The sequence below is a fragment of the Eleutherodactylus coqui genome, chromosome 9, assembly GCF_035609145.1.
Source record: "Eleutherodactylus coqui strain aEleCoq1 chromosome 9, aEleCoq1.hap1, whole genome shotgun sequence".
In the NCBI taxonomy this organism is placed as follows: domain Eukaryota; kingdom Metazoa; phylum Chordata; class Amphibia; order Anura; family Eleutherodactylidae; genus Eleutherodactylus; species Eleutherodactylus coqui.
The window spans coordinates 7526585-7550369 of NC_089845.1; the positions used below are offsets into that span (position 1 = coordinate 7526585).

Genomic DNA, 23785 nt, shown 5'->3' on the forward strand with positions numbered 1-23785 from the left:
GGTTGTTATATATTATACTGAGGTAACATGAAAGCTGCGCTGTGATTGGTTGTTATATATTATACTGAGGTAACATGAAAGCTGCGCTGTGATTGGTTGTTATATAATACAGCTGAGGTAACATGAAAGCTGTGCTGTGATTGGTTATATATTATACTGCTGAGGTAACATGAAAGCTGTGCTGTGATTGGTTATATATTATACTGCTGAGGTAACATGAAAGCTGCGCTGTGATTGGTCGTTATATATTATACTGCTGAGGTAGCATGAAAGCTGTGCTGTGATTGGTTGTTATATATTATACTGCTGAGGTAACATGAAAGCTGCGCTGTGATTGGTTGTTATATATTATACTGAGGTAACATGAAAGCTGCGCTGTGATTGGTTGTTATATATTATACTGAGGTAACATGAAAGCTGCACTGTGATTGGTTGTTATATATTATACTGCTGAGGTAACATGAAAGCTGCGCTGTGATTGGTTGTTATAAATTATACTGCTGAGGTAACATGAAAGCTGCGCTGTGATTGGTTGTTATAAATTATACTGCTGAGGTAACATGAAAGCTGCACTATGATTGGTTGTTATATATTATACTGAGGTAACATGAAAGCTGCGCTGTGATTGGTTGTTATATATTATACTGCTGAGGTAATATAAAAATGCTGTGCTGTGATTGGTTGTTATATATTATACCGCTGAGGTAACATGAAAGCTGCGCTGTGATTGGTTGTTATATATTATACCGCTGAGGTAACATGAAAGCTGCGCTGTGATTGGTTGTTATATATTATACTGCTGAGGCAACATGAAAGCTGTGCTGTGATTGGTTGTTATATATTATACTGCTGAGGTAACATGAAAGCTGTGCTGTGATTGGTTGTTATATATTATACTGCTGAGGTAACATGAAAGCTGTGCTGTGATTGGTTGTTATATATTATACTGAGGTAACATGAAAGCTGCGCTGTGATTGGTTGTTATATATTATACTGCTGAGGTAATATAAAAAAGCTGTGCTGTGATTGGTTGTTATATATTATACCGCTGAGGTAACATGAAAGCTGCGCTGTGATTGGTTGTTATATATTATACCGCTGAGGTAACATGAAAGCTGCGCTGTGATTGGTTGTTATATATTATACTGCTGAGGTAACATGAAAGCTGTGCTGTGATTGGTTATATATTATACTGCTGAGGTAGCATGAAAGCTGTGCTGTGATTGGTCGTTATATATTATACTGCTGAGGTAACATGAAAGCTGCGCTGTGATTGGCTGTTATATATTATACTGCTGAGGTAACATGAAAGCTGTGCTGTGATTGGTTGTTATATATTATGCTGAGGTAACATGAAAGCTGCGCTGTGATTGATTGTTATATATTATACTGAGGTAACATGAAAGCTGTGCTGTGATTGGTTGTTATATATTATACTGCTGAGGTAACATGAAAGCTGCGCTGTGATTGCTTGTTATATATTATACTGAGGTAACATGAAAGCTGTGCTGTGATTGGTTGTTATATATTATTATACTGAGGTAACATGAAAGCTGTGCTGTGATTGGTTGTTATAAATTATACTGAGGTAACATGAAAGCTGTGCTCTGATTGGTTGTTATATATTATACTGAGGTAACATGAAAGCTGTGCTGTGATTGGTTGTTATATATTATACTGAGGTAACATGAAAGCTGCGCTGTGATTGGTTGTTATATATTATTCTGCTGAGGTAACATGAAAGCTGTGTTGTGATTGGTTGTTATATATTATACTGAGGTAACATGAAAGCTGCACTGTGATGGGTTGTTTTATATTATACTGAGGTAACATGAAAGCTGCGCTGTGATTGGTTGTTATATATTATACTGCTGAGGTAACATGAAAGCTGTGCAGTGATTTGTTGTTATTAGAGATGAGCGAACGTACTCGTAATGAGTACTTACGCACCCGAGTACCGCCATTTTCGAGTACTTCAGTACTCGCGCGTAAAGATTCGGGGGGCGCCGGGGGCCGGGGAGAGGCGCGGTGGTGCGGGGGGTAGCAGCGGGGAACAGGGGGGAGCCCTCTCTCTCTCCCTCTCCCCCCCACTCCCCGCTGCAACCCCCCGCGCCGCCACGGCGCCCCCCGAATTTTTTCGCCCGAGTACGGAAGTATTCGAAAATCGCGGTATTCGGGCGAAAAAGGGGCGGGGCCGAGCACGTTCGCTCATCTCTAGTTGTTATATATTATACTGAGGTAACATGAAAGCTGTGCTGTGATTGGTTGTTATATATTATACTGAGGTAACATGAAAGCTGCGCTGTGATTGGTTGTTATATATTATACTGAGGTAACATGAAAGCTGCGCTGTGATTGGTTGTTATATATTATACTGAGGTAACATGAAAGCTGCGCTGTGATTGGTTGTTATATAATACAGCTGAGGTAACATGAAAGCTGTGCTGTGATTGGTTATATATTATACTGCTGAGGTAACATGAAAGCTGTGCTGTGATTGGTTATATATTATACTGCTGAGGTAACATGAAAGCTGCGCTGTGATTGGTCGTTATATATTATACTGCTGAGGTAGCATGAAAGCTGTGCTGTGATTGGTTGTTATATATTATACTGCTGAGGTAACATGAAAGCTGCGCTGTGATTGGTTGTTATATATTATACTGAGGTAACATGAAAGCTGCGCTGTGATTGGTTGTTATATATTATACTGAGGTAACATGAAAGCTGCACTGTGATTGGTTGTTATATATTATACTGCTGAGGTAACATGAAAGCTGCGCTGTGATTGGTTGTTATAAATTATACTGCTGAGGTAACATGAAAGCTGCGCTGTGATTGGTTGTTATAAATTATACTGCTGAGGTAACATGAAAGCTGCACTATGATTGGTTGTTATATATTATACTGAGGTAACATGAAAGCTGCGCTGTGATTGGTTGTTATATATTATACTGCTGAGGTAATATAAAAATGCTGTGCTGTGATTGGTTGTTATATATTATACCGCTGAGGTAACATGAAAGCTGCGCTGTGATTGGTTGTTATATATTATACCGCTGAGGTAACATGAAAGCTGCGCTGTGATTGGTTGTTATATATTATACTGCTGAGGCAACATGAAAGCTGTGCTGTGATTGGTTGTTATATATTATACTGCTGAGGTAACATGAAAGCTGTGCTGTGATTGGTTGTTATATATTATACTGCTGAGGTAACATGAAAGCTGTGCTGTGATTGGTTGTTATATATTATACTGAGGTAACATGAAAGCTGCGCTGTGATTGGTTGTTATATATTATACTGCTGAGGTAATATAAAAAAGCTGTGCTGTGATTGGTTGTTATATATTATACCGCTGAGGTAACATGAAAGCTGCGCTGTGATTGGTTGTTATATATTATACCGCTGAGGTAACATGAAAGCTGCGCTGTGATTGGTTGTTATATATTATACTGCTGAGGCAACATGAAAGCTGTGCTGTGATTGGTTGTTTTATATTATACTGCTGAGGTAACATGAAAGCTGTGCTGTGATTGGTTGTTATATATTATACTGCTGAGGTAACATGAAAGCTGTGCTGTGATTGGTTGTTATATATTATACTGAGGTAACATGAAAGCTGTGCTATGATTGGTTGTTATATATGATACTGAGGTAACATGAAAGCTGTGCTGTGATTGGTTGTTATATATTATACTGCTGAGGTAACATGAAAGCTGTGCTGTGATTGGTTGTTATATATTATACAGAGGTAACATGAAAGCTGTGCTGTGATTGGTTGTTATATATTATACTGCTGAGGTAACATGAAAGCTGCGTTGTGATTGGTTGTTATATATTATACTGCTGAGGCAACATGAAAGCTGTGCTGTGATTGGTTGTTATATATTATACTGAGGTAACATGAAAGCTGTGCTGTGATTGGTTGTTATATATTATACTGAGGTAACATGAAAGCTGTGCTGTGATTGGTTGTTATATATTATACAGAGGTAACATGAAAGCTGTGCTATGATTGGTTGTTATATATTATACTGCTGAGGTAACATGAAAGCTGCGTTGTGATTGGTTGTTATATATTATTCTGCTGAGGTAACATGAAAGCTGTGCTGTGATTGGTTGTTATATATTATACTGAGGTAACATGAAAGCTGTGCTGTGATTGGGTGTTATATATTATACCGCTGAGGTAATATGAAAGCTGTGCTGTGATTGGTGGTTATATAGTATACTGCTGAGGTAACATGAAAGCTGTGCTGTGATTGGTTGTTATATATTATACTGAGGCAACATGAAAGCTGCGCTGTGATTGGTTGTTATATATTATACTGCTGAGGTAACATGAAAGCTGCGCTGTGATTGGTTGTTATATATTATACTGAGGTAACATGAAAGCTGTGCTGTGATTGGGTGTTATATATTATACCGCTGAGGTAATATGAAAGCTGTGCTGTGATTGGTGGTTATATAGTATACTGCTGAGGTAACATGAAAGCTGTGCTGTGATTGGGTGTTATATATTATACCGCTGAGGTAATATGAAAGCTGTGCTGTGATTGGTGGTTATATAGTATACTGCTGAGGTAACATGAAAGCTGTGCTGTGATTGGTTGTTATATATTATACTGAGGCAACATGAAAGCTGCGCTGTGATTGGTTGTTATATATTATACTGCTGAGGTAACATGAAAGCTGCGCTGTGATTGTTTGTTGTATATTATACTGCTGAGGTAACATGAAAGCTGCGCTGTGATTGGTTGTTATATATTATACTGAGGTAACATGAAAGCTGTGCTGTGATTGGGTGTTATATATTATACTGAGGTAACATGAAAGCTGTGCTGTGATTGGTTGTTATATATTATACCGCTAAGGTAATATGAAAGCTGTGCTGTGATTGGTGGTTATATAGTATACTGCTGAGGTTACATGAAAGCTGTGCTGTGATTGGTTGTTATATATTATACTGAGGCAACATGAAAGCTGCGCTGTGATTGGTTGTTATATATTATACTGCTGAGGTAACATGAAAGCTGCGCTGTGATTGGTTGTTATATATTATACTGAGGTAACATGAAAGCTGTGCTGTGATTGGTTGTTATATATTATACTGAGGCAACATGAAAGCTGCGCTGTGATTGGTTGTTATATATTATACTGAGGCAACATGAAAGCTGTGCTGTGATTGGTTGTTATATATTATACTGAGGCAACATGAAAGCTGTGCTGTGATTGGGTGTTATATATTATACTGAGGTAACATGAAAGCTGTGCTGTGATTGGTTGTTATATATTATACCGCTAAGGTAATATGAAAGCTGTGCTGTGATTGGTGGTTATATAGTATACTGCTGAGGTAACATGAAAGCTGTGCTGTGATTGGTTGTTATATATTATACTGAGGCAACATGAAAGCTGTGCTGTGATTGGTTGTTATATATTATACTGCTGAGGTAACATGAAAGCTGTGCTGTGATTGGTTGTTATATATTATACTACGGTAACATGAATGGTAGACACACAATCTGTCCGTTACAGCAGTGTTCCCCACCTCCAGTCCTCAGGACCCCCAACAGTTCATGTTCTCAGGATCCCCTATAGTGAGAGCACCGCCGGCCATGTATGAGAATCGACCATAATTACACAAGGAAATCCTGAATCCTGGCCTATTGGGGTCCTGATCGCCTGAGGTGGACATGTGTGCGTCTCGGGGGGCACTGACAGTGTGTATAGGTGTATGTATGACACATTCCTTGTAGCCCCCGGGGAGACAAGAACCTGCCATGTCTGATCGCTCCCGCAGTATGATGCAATACCACCGTACTACATCATACCGCGATCCGACCACAGGCCTGGCTTTCCGAACGACCCCGGCTGCCATGACAACCGCACGTTGCCCCGCACATCGATTGTGGCATTTAACTATCAGAATTTACTACGGCATTTAAAAGGTTAACAGCTACAATCCGCGTGACCGCTGATCGGAGCTGTTGTGGGCGGTGTCGGCTGTAGGAATCCGCCAGCAGCCGCCATGTACGGAGTGGGATCGATCCATCTTCATACAGTCCTAGAGCGTTAAGGGGTTAATCAGGCCCGGGTCAGATGCCCAGTGGGCGGCGCTGCTGCCTGGGATCATTAGGCTGCCGGCGCTGCACGCGGCTCTTCCTGCGGCGGGGCAGAGGTGTCCAAGTAGCAGCTGGACAGGAAGATGAGCCTGGCTGCTACCTTCAGGATGGATTGGAGAGGGTAGAGTCCGGTGCAGGGGAGGCCGATCAGCAACGAGTTGTAATAGTCGAGCCGGGAGGGGATGAGGGCGACAGTAAGCGTTTTCAGCGCGTGCACAGTGAGAAAAGGAAGGATTCTTGTGATGGTATACGGTACTACTGGGGGCGTAATGGCTATATGGTACTGCAGGGGGCGTTACGGCTATATGGTACTGCAGGGGGCATTATGGCTATATGGTACTGCAGGGGGCGTTATGGCTATATGGTACTGCAGGGGGCGTTATGGCTATATGGTACTGCAGGGGGCGTTATGGCTATATGATACTGCAGGGGGCGTTATGGCTATATGGTACTACTGGGGGGCGTTATGGCTATATGGTACTGCAGGGGACGTTATGGCTATATGGTACTGCAGGGGGCGTTATGGCTATATGGTACTGCAGGGGGCGTTATGGCTATATGGTACTGCAGGGGAACGTTATGGCTATATGGTACTGCAGGGGGCGTTATGGCTATATGGTACTGCAGGGGGACGTTATGGCTATATGGTACTGCAGGGGGCGTTATGGCTATATGTTACTGCGGGGGGACGTTACGGCTATATGGTACTGCAGGGGGCGTTATGGCTATATGGTACTGCAGGGGGACGTTATGGCTATATGGTACTGCAGGGGGCGTTATGGCTATATGGTACTGCAGGGGGCGTTATGGCTATATGGTACTGCAGGGGGCGTTATGGCTATATGGTACTGCAGGGGCGTTATGGCTATATGGTACTGCAGGGGCGTTATGGCTATATGGTACTGCAGGGGACCTTATGGCTATATGGTACTGCAGGGGAACGTTATGGCTATATGGTACTGCAGGGGGATGTTATGGCTATATGGTACTGCAGGGGGTGTTATGGCTATATGGTACTGCAGGGGAACGTTATGGCTATATTGTACTGCAGGAGGGGCGTTACGACTATATCGTACTGCGGGGGGGCGTTACGGCTATATGGTACTGTGGGGGGGATATTACGGCTATATGGTACTGCAGGGGGGGCGTTACGGCTATATGGTACTGCAGGGGGGGGCGTTACGACTATATGGTACTGCAGGGGGGGCGTTACGACTATATGGTACTGCAGGGGGGGCGTTACGACTATATGGTACTGCGGGGGGGCATTACGACTATATGGTACTGCGGGGGGGCATTACGACTATATGGTACTGCGGGGGGGCGTTACGACTATATGGTACTGCGGGGGGATGTTATGGCTATATGGTACTGCAGGGGGATGTTATGGCTATATGGTACTGCGGGGGGACGTTACGGCTATATGGTACTGCAGGGGGACGTTATGGCCATATGGTACTGCAGGGGAACGTTACGGCTATATGGTACTGCAGGGGGACGTTACGGCTATATGGTACTGCGGGGGACGTTACGGCTATATGGTACTGCGGGGGACGTTACGGCTATATGGTACTGCGGGGGACGTTACGGCTATATGGTACTGCGGGGGACGTTTTGGCTATATGGTACTGCAGGGGGGGGGGGCGTTTTGACTATATGGTACTGCGGGGGGCGTTACGGCTATATGGTACTGCAGGGGAACATTACGGCTATATGGTACTGCAGGGGAACGTTATGGCTATATTGTACTGCAGGGGGGCGTTCCAGCTATATGGTACTGCAGGGGGCGTTACGGCTATATGGTACTGCAGGGGGCGTTTTGGCTATATGGTACTGCAGGGGGCGTTATGGCTATATGGTACTGCAGGGGGCGTTTTGGCTATATGGTACTGCAGGGGGCGTTACGGCTATATGGTACTGCAGGGGGCGTTATGGCTATATGGTACTGCAGGGGGCGTTATGGCTATATGGTACTGCAGGGGGCGTTATGGCTATATGGTACTGCAGGGGAACGTTACGGCTATATGTTACTGCGGGGGGCGTTACGGCTATATGGTACTGCGGGGGGGGGGGGGGCGTTTTGGCTGTATGGTACTGCCGGGGGGGGGCGTTTTGGCTATATGGTACCTCAGGGGGACATTATGGCGTGGTGTGAGCCCTCTATTACTGGTGGTAAGACTTTATAGAGGTCTGCGGAGAGCTGCATCATGTCCTCCACGGCACAAACCTACCTGAACAGCTAGGATGGGTTTTATATTGAATTGCACTTTAGTTCTTCCAGAAGTTGCCGGGCTTTCTGCAGCTTGCTGGCACACCTGATGCAATGTTGTTGCAGACTTCTGCAATTATTGTCACGATCCCCCCAGTACTTGAGCATCCCGCTGACCAACATCACTCATCCTCCCTTCAGCCCCATGTACAATCCCCACTCCAGTATGCAAATGAGCTCTGCTGGGAGGCCCCGCCCAATCCTGTGATATCATACCTACAAGGAACAGCTCCATTCTCTACTGTGTGTGCAGCTCACTAGCCCCCCTGTGGTTGCAATATGAATTGCACCCCTCTAAGATTTTGGCACCGTATCCTGAAATTGTCAAACCCATTTGATAAGACGTTGAAGGCCTTAAAGGGGTTGTCCCGCGCCGAAACGGGTTTTTTTTTTTCAATAGCCCCCCTGTTCGGCGCGAGACAAACCCGATGCAGGGGTTTAAAAAAAAAAACGATTAGTACTTACCCGAATCCCCGCGCTCCGGTGACTTCTTACTTACCTTGCGAAGATGGCCGCTGGGATCTTCACCCACGGTGAACCGCAGGTCTTCTCCCATGGTGGCACCGCGGGCTTTGTGCGTTCCATTGCCGATTCCAGCCTCCTGATTGGCTGGAATCGGCACACGTGACAAGGGGGAGCTACGAGGAGCAGCTCTCCGGCACGAGCGGCCCCATTCAGAAGGGAGAAAACCGGACTGCGCAAGAGCGTCTAATCGGGCGATTAGACGCTGAAATTATACGGCACCATGGAGACGAGGACGCCAGCAACGGAGCAGGTAAGTGAATAACTTCTGTATGGCTCATAATTAATGCACAATGTACAGTACAAAGTGCATTAATATGGCCATACAGAAGTGTATAGACCCACTTGCTTTCGCGGGACAACCCCTTTAACCAAATTGAAGCTGACGTTGGTGTGGACACATCGGTGTGTGCTTATATACTGTATAAGATCTATTTATTGTACATTTTAGTTGACTTCTCAGTTGCTGCGTGTACACGAGGAATAACCCCATCTGTGACCATTATATGACCCTGCATTGCTCATCAGTTTCCCCACCTGTGATACTCAGCTGTAGCCGCGTCTGTCAGTCTCGCTCCTCTCCCTAGACTTCTATGAGCAGCATCACCCGCCTCCTTTTTTCTATGTTCCGTCTCTAGTCAGGCCCCCTGCACACAGCCGGATTTGGATTGCAGAATCAAGCTAGTTAAAGCCCCCCCTAGGAGAGCATGAGCTTCCGCAGCTCCGTGCACACAAGCGGATTTGAGGCGCGGATTCTGCAATAGATGGCGGCACGCTCCGTTTCAGAGCGGACTCTGTGCCGACGGGCTGCGTTGATCTCTGTGGAAGCGTTTGATCCGCTTTCCATCTACAATAACATTGTGGAGATTTTTTTCTCTTTTCCGCGCCGATGATTGGCTGTGCGTCCGAGCGGAAATACTCTCAATTCCGCTATCGTCCACAAGCATTTTTAATTAATTTCCACAATGAATCGCAGGTCTTGTGTGGTGGAAATCCACATGTGGAATCCGGCACTTTCGTGTGCAGGCGGCCTAAGAGAGATGAGGACAGATTAGCAGGAAGGGAGACCCCGGCGGGCGCAGTAAGGGGTGTCGTCTCACCGAGCCGGGACCACTCAGGTCCAGGGAATGTAAGACTGATGCCAAGAGTTCATGTGTATATGGAGCAGTAAGAGGGCTAGATGACATACCTGCAGGGGGCGCTGATGCCTCGGACTGTACGGGGGCTTCTCTCTACCTCTAAGGTGTCGGAGCGCCCCCTTCTGGCTCTGTGGGGGGGCGGCTCGTCCCCCTCCGCTTTTAGAAACACATCAAGCTACTAAAAAGGTGCAAACTGGACGAAGGAGATTTCCGCACCAAATTTCTAAAATCTGATTTTTTTCCCCCCCTGGTGTTACAAAGGAGGACGGTGGTCTGCCCCATCATCGATGTCATTAGTGATGACACGTTTGAGTACATGGCTGGTTCTGACATGACTTATGGGGGCTTCAACTGGAAATTAAACTTCAGATGGTACCCTGTCCCCCAGCGAGAGATGGACCGGAGGAGAGGCGACCGGACGCTTCCTGTTAGGTGAGCGGATGACATACTCCTTTGTACTACTTCACTAATGGCAGAATTGTTTTCTCTTTCCCTCCCCCATCCCTAAAAATGAATAGAAGTTAAACAATACATTATATGTACCCTCAAAGTGGTGCCCTTAAAAAAAACGCATAGCGTTCCACAAAAATAGGTGGGCATTCATATGGTTGACGAAAGCTCTTAGGAGAGATGATGGAAGAACTGAAACCAATTGAGCTGATGTCACGAGACAAGCCGGTCACTGAGGGGTTAAGTGCAGGTCCACTGTAGTCCCATCCGTTGCTCTGTGTTTTGCAGGACGCCTACGATGGCCGGGGGCCTCTTCTCCATTGACAGAGATTATTTCCAAGAGATTGGGACGTATGATGCTGGAATGGATATTTGGGGAGGGGAGAACTTGGAGATCTCGTTCCGGGTAAGTCTCCGTGCGTCTGCGCTGTCCGCTGTGCGGCGCTACACAAAGCATTCTCCAGAATTACTTGTAGCCATTTCTCCCCTCAGATATGGCAGTGCGGAGGCGCACTTGAAATTGTCACTTGCTCGCATGTTGGTCACGTTTTTCGAAAAGCCACTCCATATACCTTCCCGGGCGGCACGGGGCAGATCATCAACAAGAATAACCGGAGGTTGGCGGAGGTCTGGATGGACGAGTTCAAGAACTTCTTCTATATCATTTCACCCGGTGAGACTGCTCTCTTCATGCACGCTGCGGACGGCCTTCAGCACACCTTTGATTTACTTGTCCTTATTTTCCATTCTTTACCTTAACCCCCCCCCCCCCTCGCCTCGGCCGCTGTTGGCGTTTATGACCAACGCCTCTTTATGGTAATAACTCCTCCAAGTGACTTGCATCTTCTGGTGGCTCCTTGTTTTGGAGGTTCATTTTGTTCAGTAGGCTCTTAATTTATAAAGAAGAAAATCCAAAATTTAGACTGTAAAAATGAGCGATCTTCCAAATGTAGATCTGTCTGCTTGTGCGGCCGTCACATGGCACAAACCGTTCGGAGTGGCTTATGCTGCCATCCGTTTGGGAACGCCTCATTTTTTTGGCTGTTACAAGGCTTTAAACAAAGTTTAGTAACAATTTTTATTACTTCCCAGCATATTTCATAAGAGAACAGTTCAGTGCTTTGAGGGGTCTCATAAATCACCCAATCTTAAAAACCGCCCCCTCGGGGAGCAGACGCACCTTCAAGGAGCTCCAGCCTAACCAGGACAATCCAGGCTATCCTACCATTCCTCAAAGAGAAAAAAATCTCCAGACTTTTAGTCTTCGTTTCCACTGTGAAAAGAACCATTTGAAGTGTTCTAGAAGGGACCGGAGCTTCCCGATGCCCCCAACATTCTGCAGCCGACACTGAAGTTTAGTCGGTGGGAGGGTCTTCTAGTAAGAAGCGGAGGTGTAGGGGGCTTCCACTCGCCCTGCAGCCTTTCTTCCAACCCAACCTAAGAATATAATAAGTAGTTGCTTGGTCTATGTCGGTTGTGCGAAGTACATCAGCGTATAATGACCTAAAACAAATGGTAAAACTAACAATCTCAGGGATGTGTGGCGAGTTGTGAAGCGATCCTACATGCACATGCTGGTCCAGGGCTCACAGTGATAAATGCTATCCTATCTTATCCCCCTTTTGGAACGCATTCTGCACCTTTTGGTCTGAACTGACTGCTTCACTCACCCCACCGGCCAATTGGGTTGGGGATGGTAAGCAAATAAAAAGTCCAGCTTGATGCCGGACATTCCACAAAAAGCTCTCAAACTAGATGTGAACTGGACTCCACAATCAGATACAATATTCAAGTCCTTGTAGTAGGATAACATCTTAGAAAATCTGTCCACGACCACCCAGATCATGGTGCTTTGGGAGGAGCAAGGGAGGTCAAGTAATAGTCCATAGCACCTAGCAGCATGTGTGCAACAACAGTCCAGCAGCTCGTCGGCACGAGGGCTTGTCTGTTGCACAGGTCTAGCATGCTACCACGTAATCCCAAAGGACTCTGGGCAAGGATAGACTGTAGTCACTGCTTTCTTCACATCGCGATGCCCTGCCAGTCTGGAGTCTTAACCCCAGGACTGGATCTAATGGTGCTTAGCAGATGGAACAAAGGTTTTTCCTTCAGGCAGGATCTATTATGAGTGGAGGCTCTGTGCAGAGATCAGGGCAATGTATTAGGTCATTTATCCTCACGTTCTTGTCAGAAGGTCTGAAATGTAGATGGAAGTCAAAACGGGAAAAGAACATAAACCAGTGGGCTTGTCTGAGGATTCAAATGTGTGGTCTAATTTTTGTGACAGGTAAACGCCTTGACCAGATGAATAGGTCCCTCAAGAAGGTGCCTCTACTCCTCCAGTGTTAACCTTATAGCCAGCTTATAGCCACCTTATAGCCAGACACCGGTTAACCAGAACATCTCCGTTGTTGCTCTTCTGGAGTCAATCTGGATTTTGCCAGATCTATAGGTTCCTCAAATGACTCTGTAGTAGAAGCCTGGAGTGATCTTTGAAATGATGATGTAAGACAAGGAAGTCTTCTTTCTCTAGCAAATTGCTTCTGGCGTTCCCAAAACCGGCTGCCTATTCAGGTGGCAAAAGAAATAAGGTCATATGAGGAAGTGGGTAGATAACAACCAATGAACTCAGTCCTTAATTGTACCCAAGTGATCCTCCTAGAGGGCATCTCGAAGAGCCTCATTGTTCCACTCCAGTTCTGAGGCTAGTGCATGAACCCAGATGGCATATATCCTTATTCCACACCACCTCTACTTGAGCCAACCTAAACAACCAATCACCGTGAATCAGCCAAACCAAATAACCAATCACCGTGAATGAGTTAATCCAAACAACCAGTCAGGTTGCGAATGGTGTGGAGGTGGTGGGGAATTTAGTTATACGCCGCCCAGATGACTTGTTAACCAACAGACAAGGATGTATCTACAAGAGTGAGGATGCTGCAGAGGAGGTACAGGTACTTCGAACACTTTCTGAAATGTCTCTAGGCTTCTGGTGACTGCACCTTCTCATTGTCTTGGACATTTGTCTTCATTCAGCCTTACATACTATGTTACTATGTATTCTCAAAGCGGAATCAGCGGCGCTTGCCAAGGCCTCTCCCTATAGAACAGCACAATAAAAGCCTCTTTAGCCCCGTCTGTAGGGACTCGTAAGCTTGCAGTTCAAGTGAATTGGGCATTGATCTACAAATCCCTGGCAAGTCTTAGGATCTTCTTGTTATAAGTTAGCCTAGGCCATTGGTAAATTGGCAAGATTCACATTGAGAAAACTTTACAAAAGTCCCTTTCTGTGAGGCCTGCAGTCTCCGACTGGATTCCTGGGTTGCTTATAAAATTGGAGATGGGAGGCTGGTAATTCTCAGGAGGGGTCCCACATTGGGGTCACACATCTCAGCTGTTGTCCTGAGTCACCTATCTGGGGGTCCCACATTGGGGTCACATCTCAGCTGCTGTCCTGAGTCAGCTTTCTGGGGGTCCCACATTGGGGTTACACATCTCAGCTGCTGTCCTGAGTCACCTCTCTGGGGGTCCTAGTCTTCCTTTTCTCCCCCGCTGGCTCGCTGTACCCGTGTCGGAGGCCAGGAGGGCACATGTCCACCGGGCGGCGAGGAGCCTTTGAGATTTTATCTTTAAGTGCGTCTGTCAGTGTGAAGTGTTTTTATGCAGATGTTAGTTTTACCCTGTGGAGGGGGTTGATTTTACCCCGAAGAGACGACTAGCGCTCATCTAGCACTCACCTATCTCCTATCCGCTCACTTTATTTCTATCCGTTTGTTACATGCACTTTTTTAAATTCAAAAATCTGTCTAAAAGCCCCGCAGCGTTGTAGTCTGAAGCCAGGGGGCGCTAGTGCGGACCCCCCGACTGATAATGCCACACTGCCACCTTGCTGCAGACACTCCAAACATTAACCCTTTCTCTGCCAGGGTTTTATGGGCACTTTGCACTTTTGTAGCCAGGAAAAGTTTAAAACTTCTGACATTTACAAATAAAACCTAAATGACCGAATAAAAAATCCCATTAAAGCCCCCATGCCCGGCAGACACCTGGCACACTGCCACAATGCCGTTCAGGCACCCAGGCACCTTCATGCAGTTTTGCAACAAAGTGTAATTTTTGATTAAAAAAGCTTAAAAATTGATCTTCGTTCCTGAAAATGTGACCCATGTAGAAAATGAACCACAAGGCCCCCTAAAACAGGAGTTCCACATCAGTCAGGGCTGTGTCTACGTGGCCCCCGGACCGGAAGGGCCATCAATCCTCCAGAATACAGGAGTTCCACATCGCAGTCAGGCCTGTGTCTACGTGGCCCCCGGACCAGAAGTGTCATCCATCCTCCAGAATACAGGAGTTCCACATGGCAGTCAGGCCTGTGTCTACGTGGCCCCCCGGACCGGAAGTGCCATCCATCCTCCAGAATACAGGACTTCCACATCGCAGTCAGGCCTGTGTCTACGTGGCCCCCGGACCAGAAGTGTCATCCATCCTCCAGAATACAGGAGTTCCACATCGCAGTCAGGCCTGTGTCTACGTGGCCCCCGGACCGGAAGGGCCATCAATCCTCCAGAATACAGGAGTTCCACATCGCAGTCAGGCCTGTGTCTACGTGGCCCCCGGACCAGAAGTGTCATCCATCCTCCAGAATACAGGAGTTCCACATGGCAGTCAGGCCTGTGTCTACGTGGCCCCCCGGACCGGAAGTGCCATCCATCCTCCAGAATACAGGAGTTCCACATCGCAGTCAGGCCTGTGTCTACGTGGCCCCCGGACCAGAAGTGTCATCCATCCTCCAGAATACAGGAGTTCCACATCGCAGTCAGGCCTGTGTCTACGTGGCCCCCCGGACCGGAAGGGCCACCAATCCTCCAGAATACAGGCGTTCCACAGCTATAAAAGTGCCTCCCTGGAACGGCTGCACAGAGCGGTGGCTGACCGCCACGTCCATCTTCATAGAGGTTTATGACAAAGTGCCTTCAAGCATCGGCTTCCCCCTAGAACCTGCATGCGAGCAGACGGTTACACGCAATGGCTGGTATGTTGGGGGCGCAGAGCCCACCTACATCGGCCATCAGCAGCGCCCAATAAAAATATACCAAATGTCGCAATTCTGCTCCAGAATCTCCCTTAGTTTGAGCACGCTGCACCCTGCGTGCAGCAATACAGCCGTGCCTGCACCCAGCATGCATCAGTGATTCACGCAAAAACTGCATGAAGATCCGAATTTGCATCTGAAATGTATAGTGAAGTTGGGCCCCTTGGACACACAGGATGTACTCTGGGAAGCCTGTAAGACGAGCGGCGTCTGTATAGAGCAGACGGCTGTGTCCAGCGCCGCAGGAATTTGCTACGCCATTCATGGATACACATTGGGGATCGTGTAGGTATGTAGTCCCCGATACAATCCCTAAAAGCTGATAGAATGTCCCGGCTGAGGGTGATGGACGGCACGGGGTGCAGACGTTGGGTATAATATGAGGCCCGGGGATATTGCTGAGCCTCTTGCCTCATCCGCAGCTACTGCCAAGACCGCTGCCGCCTACAAACCCCTTGAAGACCTGACGCTTCTTGGCTTCTGTTCCATTTCTGTCTTTATTTTCCATCCCCCTCTGCTATAAGGGCGTGTGTTCTGCGGAGCGAGTTGTACAGTAGTTTGCGAGGCTCCCATTCAATGTGATATATATATATATATATATATATATATCTACACACACACAACCTTGCAGTGGATGGGAATAGAACGCCCCCTAGCTGTGCCCTTGACGCCTGGGTTGGCAGCTCGGTGCAGTTAGTGATGCCAGGTTTATAGTCTTTTACTACCAGGCATGACATTAAATGGACCCAATTCCCTGTCCCCGCATTGTGAGGCCCACGCCCGCGGCGGTCTTACGCAGCCCGATCTCCTTTTTAGTGGCTGCATACGACTTTTGATCACTTTTTATTCCTCTTCCTTCTTGGGCTCGCAGGGATTCCCAAAGTCCAGTTCTAATTGTCTGCGTTTTACGGCATTTACTGATGATGCGATAGTTTAACCCTTCACACTTTTATACTTGTGACACCAATTTCTTTAATTTTTTTAATTCTTTTTAGATTATTTTCAATATTTTTTTAAAAGCCTTTGAAAAATAGAAACCTAACTTTACCACCGTTTTCCTGTTTCTCTAGGGAGCCTGACCCTCTGGTCTTCTGATCACCTGTACAATATACTGCCATCTTTCTGTACTTTTCCCAGCAGCCTAGTGTGCAGTAGTACATGACAAGCCTGAGAGTCTGCCATTGCCCTGCAGCCCATCCTGGCTGGTTGATTAAAAAAAAAAGGATAGGCCCATTTACCCAACTCAAAAATAAAAATTCATCTAATCCTCCCTCTCTACACTGTCCTCTTCTCGATACCTTTGAAAAAATTGTCCTGAAAGAAATTCAAAATCTCAACCCCAAAGACTGCAGAGGTCCTCAAAATATGACTCGTACCGAATCTCTCGCATTAAAATCCCTGGAAAACTGTAATGAGATAGTATTCAAACCATCTGATAAAGGTGGCATCATCGTGGTCCTTAATAGAGGACAATATGTCGATGTATGTATGACTCTACTAGATGATACAGATACATACGAAAAACTTCCTTCCGATGCCACAGTACAATACTCTCGTGAGCTATTATCCATTGCCGAAAGAGCTTTGTCGTCCAAATTGATTAGTCCAACAGAATTCGAGTACCTTGTTCCTAGACATCCCAGGGTAGCTACATTTTATATCTTACCCAAGGTACATAAGGGGTTAACGCCCTCCCATCGCATGTGGAGGATACTCTCGACATGTTGCGCCAAATCGAGGGCATCCATACAGATCCAGACGTCATCCTGGCTACAGTGGATGTTGAGAGCCTTTACAGCTCAATTCCCCACGATCTAGGTCTAGCAGCCACCGAATACTTTCTCAGCCAAAAAGGTCATCAGTATTACGAACATAACCAATTTATCAAAGACCTTTTAGGGTTTATCGTAAACCCATAATTATTTTTTATTCCAGGGTACCAGCTCAGGGGCACCGCGATGGGGACGCCTTGCGCCCCATCTTACGCCAATCTGCTCCTGGGCTGGTGGGAAGAAAGGCACGTTTTTCTGAAGAGAACCAGTCATTTACCAAGAATATGATCATGTGGTCAAGGTACATTGATGATATTTTTATACTCTGGTCCGGCCCAAAAAACAACTTTGTGACATTTGTCGACAAATTGAATAAAAATAATCTCAATTTGCGACTTACGGCTGAATGCGATGAGAAAGCAATTAATTTCCTCGACTTGAGGATTTCTAAAGAACCAGACGGGACTCTGTCTACCACAACGTTTCGCAAATCCACTGCAACCAATTCCCTTTTAACATGGGGTAGTCATCATCCATACCCGCTCCGTAAAGGGATCCCTAAAGGCCTGTTCATGCGGATTCGCAGGAACTGTTCCTCAGAAAACAAATTCATATCAGAAGGGAAAAAACTGTCCTCGAGATTTAAACAAAGGGGCTACCCAGAAACAATTATCTCAGAGGCCTATAACTTTGCAGCCGAAAAAAAGCGAACGGAACTATTACAACCCCGTAAAAAAGAGGATCAAAACATCACTAGAATTATCGGTACTTACGATAGGACATTCGTGACCTACTACCCTCGTCTCCACTAATTACTTTCAGAAGAGGTCGTAACTTGCGGGACCGGCTCGTAAGGAGCCATCTTAAATCTGAAATCCCGGCAAGTATGTGGTTGGGTAGGCATAATCTAAAGGGTACTTTCCCTTGTTCCGGGTGTGCAGCATGCTCGTTTATCACAAAAAGCCCTGTTTTTCGCAGCGCCTCAACATCTGCTGAATTCTACAATCGAGAATTCATCAATTGTCACTCCAAGAATGTCGTGTATTTGGCCACCTGCTCCTGCCCAATGAACTACGTGGCAACATCAGACGGAACGAACCAACACCCGTAGCTACACACATCTGGGATGCCCATGGTGGGGACGAAACCCAGATCAAGTTCCAGGGCATAGAATGCATCCGCCAAGATGGGCGACGTGGCGATACAAATAGACTCTTATTGCAAAAAGAGGTCAGTTGGATTTTTCGAATCCAGTCAGTCGCTCCAAAAGGACTTAACGAACCGCTATCTTGTAATTGCTTTATCTAGTGGAGACATACAGTCAGTGCTGCTAACGTGATTTTATATGTAGTAAATCCACCATCAGAGGAGCAAAACGCCTCCAAATAACTTCATCTTTTTTGACCATCTTTATAATCGACTCTTGATATATTATGATCTCTGTGCATAATGATCTTCTACTTACCACTAATCTGGATCTGATGATGGTCTTATAAAATATCCTGGACTCAGATTGATCTCGACATCAATATCCTAACTGTTATATTAGTATTATTGGTTTATAGTGTGGCTACCGTTTGGTCTAATGTGCTAACATGTAGACATATTTATATCTTTATTATTAGATGCCTCTACATTACATTGCAATATTACCCCCTCTTTTGCAGTAAGTGGCATCGCTGCTGCCTAAGGGTATTGCTAGGCCAGAACATCTGCTCTGTACCAATTGCATCTTTTGCTATGATGCTATATCAGCCAATCATCGGATGCCATATCATCATCTTCAATTCGTCTCTTTGGATTAATTAATATACAGCTGTCACGATATGCTATATCCTCTCTTTGTAACCAACTATATGATGCAGTCATGTGTAGCAGGAATGATCATATATACCGCTGTATACTTCAGCCATGTGTAGCAGGAATGATCATATACACCGCTGTATACTTCAGCCATGTGTAGCAGGAATGATCATATATACCGCTGTATACCTCAGTCATGTGTTGCAGGAATGATCATATACACCGCTGTATACTTCAGCCATGTGTAGCAGGAATGATCATATACACCGCTGTATACTTCAGCCATGTGTAGCAGGAATGATCATATATACCGCTGTATACTTCAGCCATGTGTAGCAGGAATGATCATATATACCGCTGTATACTTCAGCCATGTGTAGCAGGAATGATCATATATACCGCTGTATACTTCAGCCATGTGTAGCAGGAATGATCATATACACCGCTGTATACTTCAGCCATGTGTAGCAGGAATGATCATATATACCGCTGTATACTTCAGCCATGTGTAGCAGGAATGATCATATACACCGCTGTATACTTCAGCCATGTGTAGCAGGAATGATCATATATACCGCTGTATACTTCAGCCATGTGTAGCAGGAATGATCATATATACCGCTGTATACTTCAGCCATGTGTAGCAGGAATGATCATATATACCGCTGTATACTTCAGCCATGTGTAGCAGGAATGATCATATATACCGCTGTATACTTCAGCCATGTGTAGCAGGAATGATCATATATACCGCTGTATACTTCAGCCATGTGTAGCAGGAATGATCATATATACCGCTGTATACTTCAGCCATGTGTAGCAGGAATGATCATATATATCGCTGTATACTTCAGCCATGTGTAGCAGGAATGATCATATATACCGCTGTATACTTCAGCCATGTGTAGCAGGAATGATTATATATATACCGCTGTATACTTCAGCCATGTGTAGCAGGAATGATTATATATGCCGCTGAACGCGATGATGTCACACCCGCTCCACTATGGCAACAAATGGGCTGTATCACGTGTTTGTCGCGCGATGACGTCACGGTACGCACGCACGGTACTACGGAGACGCACGGGACTCTTTGACAGCTATCAGCGGTTCCTAAAGCGATCAAATACATTGCTCTTCCATCTGCTCATATAGGTCCGTACACTTAAGATGGACCGCTCACCTGATTTGATCCACATAACTTGATTTAGCATTGGTAGGTGGTGAAGCTAATTAACTACCATGACAACGGCTGACATCATGAACTATGATTGGCTATTAGAGTGACACTCCCATGGAGAGGTTGGACAATCTATTCCTATTTAAGACCAAGTGATCCAGACATTCATTATGCTGTCAGCCCACCACCAGGACTGACATGCTGCCGGTTTTTCATTTTCTTTATTTTGTTTCTGTCTCCTTACTGATGATATTAGCATCAACTGGGGATACTCTATTCTGGCTAGAGCTTTAGTATCGTCTAGTTGGGATATCTATATCTAATTTAACACTAGCTGGTCTCCTTTTTTTTGCAACAAAAACGGCGTTCTATTGACTAGGAACCATATTTATGGTCTCAAATTACCTAGGAGAGTAGATTTTTATTTTAATTCTCTTCTTTATTATCGCTGAGGGATAACAGATACGTTATCTTCTGAAGATTTTGTCTTTTTTGAGGCCACTACCCAGCTATATTACCTTTTGCTGGTATTTATCTATTACAGCCATTATCCGGTTTTACGATTTTTGGCTGGAATTGTTCTATTTGAACCCCTGAGGAACCCACTTTTTGTGGGGGAAACGCGTAGGGTTTTTACCATCGCTCAGGTTTTCCGTGATGTCGCCCCTAATTATTAGGATGACACCTGAGCAACAACGTTAATTACCTTTCTGTAAATCACAGGACAAAGATTACATAATAGTTGAGTGCAAATTTTTGTCATTCGACCTGGCTGGTCTTTATTTCCTTGAAGAGGTGGCATCAGGTCATACTATTGCTCAGGCATTGGCAAGGTCACCCCTTATTATTAGGATGACGCCTGTGCAATAATTTTTCTCCATCTTATTGACTCAGGACCATCATTACAGAACAGTTGAGTGCAAGGAAAACCTTTTTGCTACCACACTTGATTGGTCCACACCCACTTATAAATTTTGATCGATGCCACTTATATAATTTTTTTTCTGATACGTCCTCATCTTATATGATATATGTATGTGTGTTTGTTCTTCTTTATTTTAAGTATTGCAAATAAAAGTTATATTTTAAATTTATTAGTTTGAGGGTCCACGCAGTAAGTTTTGCTAAATCTTTTCTCTGGACTGATACTGCCTCTGTGAAATTCTGGCTGGTTGATTAGAGTTCAGGGACAGCGCACCGAAGCCCACTTACCACAAGGTGGCGCCCCAGCTTGCTTCATGGCAGATGCCTCTCTGGGTTGCCTCAGTCCGCCCCTCATTCTTGTCAGCTCGTTTCACATGAAGTCCTTTCTGTTGAGGGTTGCTGAATGAGGACCTGTCTTCCGTCCGTCTGAAGGGCGTGAGGCGCTCCTCTCTTGGCAAAGCTCAGTAGCGTATGACCGTAGAGTGACGGGCCACACTATATGCAGTCTTGGCTCCATCTACCGGCTCTTATTGATCTGTGGCCGCATGCAGGCACACGTGTGTCGCACCCGTCTGTACGGTCCGCCGCGGTTCATATGGAGTCTTAACATTTATATAGAGTGATCATTTTTAGTATATAATAAGGGAGGGGCAGAGTCATTGGGGGGGGGGGCCGTGGGGCAGTATCATGGGGGGAGCAGAGTAATAAGGGGGCGGAAGGGGCAGTGTCATAAGGGGGGGGGGGTCAGGAGGGGCAGAGTCATGGGGGGGGCAGTGTCATAGGGGGAGCAGAGTAATAAGGGGATGGAAGGGGCAGTGTCATGGGGGGGTCAGGAGGGGCAGAGTCATGGGGGGCAGTGGGGCAGTGTCATGTGGGGAGCAGAGTAATAAGGGGGCGGAAGGGAGCGTGTCATGGGGGGGGTCAGGAGGGGCAGAGTCATGGGGGGAGCAGAGTAATAAGGGGGCGGAAGGGGCAGTGTCATAAGGGGGGGTCAGGAGGGGCAGAGTCATGGGGGGGCAGTGTCATAGGGGGAGCAGAGTAATAAGGGGATGGAAGGGGCAGTGTCATGGGGGGGTCAGGAGGGGCAGAGTCATGGGGGGCAGTGGGGCAGTGTCATGTGGGGAGCAGAGTAATAAGGGGGTGGAAGGGAGCGTGTCATGGGGGGGGTCAGGAGGGGCAGAGTCATGGGGGGGGCAGTGTCATGGGGGGAGCAGAGTAATAAGGGGGCGGAAGGGGCAGTGTCATGGGGGGGGTCAGGAGGGGCAGAGTCATGTGGGGCAGTGTCATGGGGGGAGCAGAGTAATAAGGGGGCGGAAGGGGCAGTGTCATGGGGCGGGACAGGAGGGGCCGAGTCATGGGGGGGGAAACAGGAGGGGCCGAGTCATGGGGGGAGAGGGTCGGGAGGGGCCGAGTCATGGGGGGAGAGGGTCGGGAGGGGCCGAGTCATGGGGGGAGAGGGTCGGGAGGGGCCGAGTCATGGGGGGGGGAGGGGGTCGGGAGGGGCCGAGTCATGGGGGGGGGGAGGGGGTCGGGAGGGGCCGAGTCATGGGGGGGAGGGGGTCGGGAGGGGCCGAGTCATGGGGGGGGGAGGGGGTCGGGAGGGGCCGAGTCATGGGGGGGTCGGGAGGGGCCGAGTCATGGGGGGGGAGGGGGTCGGGAGGGGCCGAGTCGATGGGGGGGGAGGGGTCGGGAGGGGCCGAGTCATATGGGGGGGGGCGGGAGGGGCAGTGTTATGGAGGGAGCAGAATCATGGGGCAGCAGGAGGGGCGGAGTCATGGGGATTTGAGACTTTTGGCGCAATGAACAAACAGCGGAGACATGGTGAAGAATAGTTTGCTTCCTGCCCCACAGCTATGTATCTCCATGGTTACAGAGATCCGCCTGTGTGACGCTGCAGCCATAGTCCATTCTATCTATCCCCAACGCCTTGCTAACCTTATCAATGCAAAAGCTACACTGACTAGCCAGTTTATTAGAGACGCCGCCCTCATGATTGGCGCTTTCCTGTAAGGACATTATCCTGTGACCCCCGGAGTGCGGCATAAAATCCATGGAGCAAGATTTCCACTAATCTGTGTCAATGAGAATCATTCACATTAAAATATGAAGATCCAGCGATCTGAGCGACTTCCAGCGCAGTCGGCCGTCTCTTAGACTAATCAGGGCTAGTATTTCAAAAGCTGCCAACCTTGTGGGGGGTTTCCGTACAATAGGGTCAACTGTATACAGAGAATGGCATAACCGGGGTAACCTATCCACTGAAAGGACCCTGCGGGCATCAGCGACCTGTCCACTCAGGCGTCTGAGGGGGATGTCGGGAATCTTGGAACAGAGCGTGTGCAGCCCAGCAGGCGTCCGCCAAGTACAACTAGTACGTCCTGCCCAGTTAGTTGTTCCTTAGCACTGATGCTCCATAACGGTAGGCAACCAGCTCCACCGCTGCCCAGAGGAACAAAAAGACTAGGGTCAACCATCAGCGGTAAAACATCTCCTGGTCAGGTGG

The 23785-nt window shown here is 46.7% G+C and overlaps 1 protein-coding gene across 2 annotated transcripts in view; it reads left to right on the top strand.

Annotated features, from left to right (window-relative positions):
* The window catches only part of GALNT1 (polypeptide N-acetylgalactosaminyltransferase 1), a 123786-nt gene that overhangs the window by 79340 nt on the left and 20661 nt on the right, over window positions 1-23785 (top strand). For both annotated transcript variants that reach the window (XM_066579091.1, XM_066579092.1), the window contains exons 6-8: window positions 10320-10490; window positions 10797-10914; window positions 11001-11181. In XM_066579091.1, the coding sequence (XP_066435188.1) occupies window positions 10320-10490; window positions 10797-10914; window positions 11001-11181 (470 nt within the window). The remainder of the gene's footprint in view (window positions 1-10319; window positions 10491-10796; window positions 10915-11000; window positions 11182-23785) is intronic.